Below are 6255 nucleotides of genomic sequence, written 5' to 3' on the forward strand. Positions count from 1 at the left end.
ATAGATGCTTTGGTGTGTTTTACTCATCAGTCGGTTTTCTAGTGACGAGAAGTGCTACTCAGCATTATCTTGTGTGGTTCTGGGGGGGGGGGGATATATTTTCAGCTCCAAGCTTCATTGAAAATAGATTTAAGCTGGGGCTTGGGGACTTCAAGTTTATAGCAGAAACCTTGCAATACAAACTGAGGAGTCTGAAAGATGATGGTGTTCATCAGACAGGGAGGGTCTAATGAAAATATGCTGTTGGCTGCTTTTGTTTTGCCTTGACCCGCACTAGAAATCAGGAGTGCCGCAGCTGTCGGTTGTCCCGTGTTGTTTCAGTTGACACATTATGATCAAGTCCAGTCAAAAGTCAAGATTCAGCTTTCACAAGCTTTTTATTAGAACATTCAAAATGAAAAAAAAAAAACTTTACATAATCCATCACTGACAAAAAGCAACAAACAAATTAAAAAAAAAAGTGAGATGCAAAGATACAGAAGCGAAGCTGAGCGTCGGGAGGTCATTACACATTCGAGCGGATCGAGGAGGTTTGAGGTGGAAGCTGGAAAAAAAAAGCGATAGGCCAAAGCAACAGGTGTGAAGCAGCTACAGAGGTGAAAAGGTTTCTGGGACACGGTCAGCTCCTGCGGCTGGAAGCTATGTGTGTGGATGTACGTGCATGTGCTCGCTCACTGGGTCCATAGACTTCTCATGTGTCCCGTAAACTGGTCCAGTCTGGACTGGTTGTGCACTGCGTGAGACGGTCATGGGGCTAAGCTACAAGAATGCACGGGGGACTGTGTATTCATGTCCGTCTGCATGCAGGAGTGTGTTTTTGCATGTTTATTTCTTGCGGTAGTCATCTCCGTAAGCTCTGTGTTCCTCCTGCTCAGGGAACTGGTCTCCGTAGCGCCTCAGTATGTCCTGCAGGCTGGGCATTCCCATTGACAGCGGCTGGTAGGACATGTGAGGCTCCTCCTGGCCACTCTGGTAGGGCTCCGTCTCGTACTGCTCCTGCTCCTGCCGCTCGCTGTCTGCCGCCCCCTGGTTGTGGTCCTCCTCGGCGTGATGCTCGGGCTGGGCCTCGACGCGGGCCTGCTCGGGCTCGAAGCGACGCAGGCGGCAGTCTCGGTCGTACTCGGGGTCGCAGTGAGGGTTGGTGGGCTCCAGGACTCCGTTTCGTGTGCCGTCGGCGTTCAGGTGGGGCTCGTAGGCCTCGGCGGGGTAGGGGATGCGACGGTGAACTCCGGAGCGAGGCTCGTTGGGCTTCACGGGGAAGCATTCACGGTCGTAGCCGATGAAGCAGTCATAGCCCTCCTTGGTTTTACCTGGGGGGCCCAGAAGGTGGCGCTCCTCCTGGGCTGGCTGCTCATAATTGGGGTTGGAAAAAGGGAACTGCTGCCTGGGGTTGGGGGGGCCACGGCGGTGCATGGCGGCCGCTGCCTCGCGGATCGCAGCGTAAGGATCATTGGGGTCAGACTCTGGAGCAGTCTCCATGCGTGGAGCATGTGGGTCATTAGCTTGAGCTTGGGCCATGTATCGGCGGATAATGGCATACGGGTCACTAGCTGGAGGAGGAGTCGGGGCGCTGGCCTGGCGGAACATAGCATAAGGATCAGACAGTCTGTTAGCATGAGCGCTAGCATAAGCATCCCTAAACATGGCATAGGGATCGTTGTTGTGCTCAGCAGCAGGCGGGGCCACGCGAATCGCCGCAGCCTCATCCGTCTCCTCGTTTTTGTACGCCTCTGGGGGGTTGGCAAATTTGGTGGCGGTGAGAGGGTTGCAGCCGTCTTCATAAAGAGGGTTGCAGGATCCCGGGCCAGCAGCGGCAGGGGGGTTAGGGGCACGGGGGGCCTGGAGGGACAGAAAAAAAACACCTTGTATCATGACAGCTGCATCATAAATGTAAATAAAAACAACAGACATATGAAAAAATAAGAAAGCGGAGACTAAATATTAATAAAATAAAACGTACGGAAAGGGAGGCAGTATAGGCGCAGAGGGGATCCCTGAGCGGATCGCAGTTGGGGTACTGCAGGTAGAGACCAGAGGGGGCTTTCTGCACCAGTTTGGGTTTGCAGGAGGGGTCTTTCTTGGAATCGCAGCCGAGGTGGGCGTAGGAGGGCAGGGACCCGGCGGAGGGCAGGTGCCCATAGGCGGCTCTCAGGTGGTACTGAAGACACTCGACGTCTTCAGAGGAGCAGATACGCAGCAGCTCGGCCTTCTGCTCCTGAAGCACGAAAAGTACATCGTATATATCTTGCAGTTTAAAGCCACTGTGTATCTGTGCATCTTCCAACTTATTCTGATAGTATGAAGTTTATTGTTTTCAGTCCACTGCCACAGTGTCTTCTCTACATTTACCACAAGGGGGCACTGTAACAGTCAGTCAATTGATTAACTGCCATCTTGAAAAACACTTTAAAGTTGGTTTTATTGCTGTGTACCAAATATTATTTTCAACATATTATATCCTTATAAAAACAGTTTGCAATTCACTGAATTCAGTAAACGGGACTCAATGTGCTGCCTGATAGTTTACCTTGGAGAGGAAAGGCGTTGAAGATGGAGAGTAGTAGTAATACCCAGACTGTGGGTCCTTTGCTGGGGCAGCAGAGCGGACGTACAGAGGGGCCGGGGCCTTCACTGGAGCTGGGGCAGGGGTGGCAGCTGGCAGCACCAGGGGCAGGTAGGGACTCTTCCCCTGGACCAAAGCGGCATACAGGCAGTAAGGGTCCTTGGTGGGGTCACAGGTTTTGACTGGTGCAGGCTTGGGGGGTTCGGGTTTGGGCTTGGGCCTGCTGGTGTAGGAAGCCACACAGTTGGGGTCGTCGGAGTCGGCGCAGGACTTGTAGATCTCCCCCAGGTGGCGCAGGTAGGCCTTGTAGGAGCGACGCCCCTCAGCGCGGTTCTTGTTCTGGAGGTAGGCCAGGTAGATGCGATCCATCTCCTGAACCTGAGAGCGGAGGAGGGGGAGGGCTTAACTGGGGGGTTGATTCAGATACTGAGAGTGTGGACACCCAAATCCTTTATTTATTTATTTTTATTTATTTTTTTAAATGTGTGGGTGTGTGTGTGTGTGTGTGTGTTTTTACTCACTGCCTCCTGGTTGCCGTTGTCAGTGAAGAACTTGTACCAGTTCCAGAAGTCAGAGTGCTGCTTGTACCAGCTGATGTTCCTGCGGTTGCGGATCAGCCTCCTGTGTGACGCCGCCGCCGCCGCCTTCTCCTGGACGCTCTCTCCGGCTGACGGCGGGAAAGAAAAATGGAAGGCACTGCTGATCCCAGGGGTTTTCGAACTCACTTGTGCGCCAGATTAAAGGACTTTCCAGGGACTTTTTAAACTTTATAACGAGCTACTCAAGGACCCAAACTTGTTATATTTTGAGGTTAGATATCATTAAGCCTTCCTATCATAGTAGATATCAATCATCAGGTCGAGTATTGATGCTGCACTGGAGCGAGGTGAGGTGCTGTGATGAATTTGGGTGTTGTTCTTTAATCAAAACCTACTTTCATGGACTCATTCATCAACAACTTTCATGGTCTTTCACCTCTGGCAAATTGCCACTGTATACTTTCTAAAAGCAAACACCAGTGTGTAAGTATATTCTTAGGTTAAAAAAACAAACAAACACATATTTACCATCTCCTTTGGCCTTTTGCCCGATTGGTCCAGCAGACAAGAAAGCTGCAAAGGTGTTCAGAGAAAAGCAAAAACAGACGTCAAATCAAGAAGTCGCTGAAGTCAAGATTAAGTCCTGGAAATTGCTTACTCCATCTATTCTGGCTTTTGAAATGTGCCTTGAATACATATGTGATAATACGACATTTAACCTCAAACACTTAGAAGCAGATATCATTCATTAAATGGGGCAGAGGTAATTGGCTCTGCCTGAGGCGCTATGTGACTGCGGCTCTTTGTAGATTTTATAGGTGAGCCCATAACATCAAACCCCATGCTGCGTTTTCAAAGATCTGTGTTTGTGTGTGTGCGCATGTGCGTGTGTGTGTGTGTGCGTGTGTGTGTGTGTGTGTGTGTGTGTGTGTGCACTGTTTGACCCCCATGCGGCTGAGGGAAGAGCGGATTCAGCTCTGCTCCAGGTTTCTTTCATCTCCACAGGGAAAAGGTGTTAATGCCTTACAGAAGGAGAGGAAGAGGAGGAAGAATGAGAGGCTTTAAAAAGAAAGATCCAGAGGGGATAATTCAGGGTTACGTGGCGCATGGCAGAAGAGGGGAAAAACATCAATCCTCCTGATTTAAAAAAAGAAAAAAATATCTTTGATAATCTCCGGAGTAGTCAGACAGATGTGACGTACACTGTGTGGTGTAAGGTCGGAGAAGAAGAGTAACAAGCAAAGGTATGAATCAGGAAAGAATGAAAGAAAGGAGAAGTGAAGGTGACCTGAGGTGATGGAGTGATGTGGAGGAGGAGGAGGAGGGGGGAGGGGGGGCTAAATGATGCTGCCTCAGTGTATCCGCTGTTTTAAAAAAAAAAAAAAAAAAATTTATGAGCCTGTAAAAAAGTGGCAGGCACATCTGGAAACAGCAGTGCTTTAAGAGGGCAGAAGAGGAGGTGATGCTGACGGGTACTCATTTTTTACAGCACCGGGAACGATGAAAGAAAAACTCCCCTTACTACTACTCCTCTTTTTCTTTCTTCTTTTTTTCTTCTTCCTGTTTAACCATCGGGACGGTTCAATTTTAAAAACCCGTTTTAAAAGGGGAAAGACGAGCCTCGACGAGAGCAAAGTGCAAACAGGTGGCGGAGGAGCATCCTGCCATATAGATGATATATGAACACCGCAGGGCGTGTTAGGGAGCCGGATTATGATATACACCGAGCACAGATGGGTTACAGCCACTCTCAGCAAGGATACAGGGATGAGTGAGTCCGTGTCCATGAACCGGTGAAGGGCAGAAAATAACCCTTAGCCTTAACAAGCAAGACCTTGAGAGGGAGATTGTGAAGCTTCAAGTCGAGTAGAATTTATTTCTAAAGAGGTCTTAAAGACGCAGGGTAACAATGAGGTGTGAGCTCTCATCCAGCTGCAACATAAACTTCTACTTACATGAACGTTTCTTCCACCACTGGCTAAAACAATTCACAAAATCCTCTGTCAATCAACTGTCTCCTTGAATCTAAAAATAAGTCTGAGTGTGTGCAGTTATTTTCAAGTTTCCCGACCTCTCATGTCTTTACAGTGTAGCTTTGAAAAGGTGATGGAAAACTGATTATAATGAACACACTGTGGCATGAATATCGTCATCAACGTCGTGATTATATCCTGCACCAGTTGTCATTTTGAATGGTGTGAAATTACTGCATGTTTGTGTTTGTACTCTTTCGCAATCACACTCCTTTTTTTTTTCTCTTTCTTTTTTTCAACGTATAAGCTCATCAGTCATGAAAATAAAACTAAAAGGAAAATACTGCAATAAGAAGTAATAGTTGACATTTTCTTCAGTGCATCTCTATAATAATCAAGAACTGAATGATTCATATTTGACAAGATTCATTCTACATTCATTCTGTGTTAGAATGAGAAAAACCTGAACTGATGCTTCTCTGTTTTATTTATGTGCTGGCAACAAAGTAGTTTGATACAGTACAAGTACAACACATAAGTACAAATTTCAGATACTTGTACTTTAGTTTGTGTTAATTTCACACTTCTGTGGCGCCACATTTCAGACAGGAGACAGACATATGGAACTTTTTACTCAATTACATTTATCTGACACTTTACAAATAAGATTTTACACGCTATCAAACAAACTGATTGATAAGTCAGTCAGCGCAAAATTAAAGTTTTGATAACTGAATAATCATCATGTGAAGAACGATGTCAACCGGCAACAGTTTTACTGTTTTTCTGTTTTTCTATGATTGTAAATGGAACATTTTGGGGTTCGGACTCTCTGATGGACACATTCCAATATTTTCTGTCGTCCTGTAGACTACATGATTAATCAGTTAATTGAAAAAATAATGACTACAATAATAAGAATTAAAATAATCATTAGTTGCTGTCCTAAATTAAACTCCTCCCCATATAAAGAATACTTAAAATGACCTTTATTTATACAACAGCAACACGCATTTTAGAAGATCTTTACTCGTATAAGCTCATGTTTACAGCAGTATTACACTTCTTTCACTTCTTACACACATTTCAGTTTAGAGCCTGACATACAGCAGATTATATCATAGTGTCTGTCTAGATGGGGACAGATATCTGGTATACTGACCTTGGTGATGTGATCCCC

General features: G+C 46.6%; 1 protein-coding gene across 2 annotated transcripts in view; it reads right to left on the bottom strand.

The window, feature by feature from the left end:
- Positions 1-358: 358 nt before the first annotated feature.
- and1 (actinodin1) overlaps positions 359-6255 on the bottom strand; it is a 7857-nt gene continuing 1960 nt past the window's right edge. For both annotated transcript variants that reach the window (XM_023395067.1, XM_023395068.2), the window contains exons 3-7: positions 3631-3675; positions 3085-3230; positions 2528-2941; positions 1961-2215; positions 359-1839 (exon numbers count right to left, since the gene is read on the bottom strand). In XM_023395067.1, the coding sequence (XP_023250835.1) occupies positions 826-1839; positions 1961-2215; positions 2528-2941; positions 3085-3230; positions 3631-3675 (1874 nt within the window). In that variant the 3' untranslated portion in view covers positions 359-825. The remainder of the gene's footprint in view (positions 1840-1960; positions 2216-2527; positions 2942-3084; positions 3231-3630; positions 3676-6255) is intronic.

This window comes from Seriola lalandi, unplaced genomic scaffold (genome assembly GCF_002814215.2).
Source record: "Seriola lalandi dorsalis isolate HSWRI2012SDOR001 ecotype SW California unplaced genomic scaffold, Sedor1 jcf7180002054956, whole genome shotgun sequence".
NCBI classification, from domain to species: Eukaryota; Metazoa; Chordata; class Actinopteri; order Carangiformes; family Carangidae; genus Seriola; species Seriola lalandi.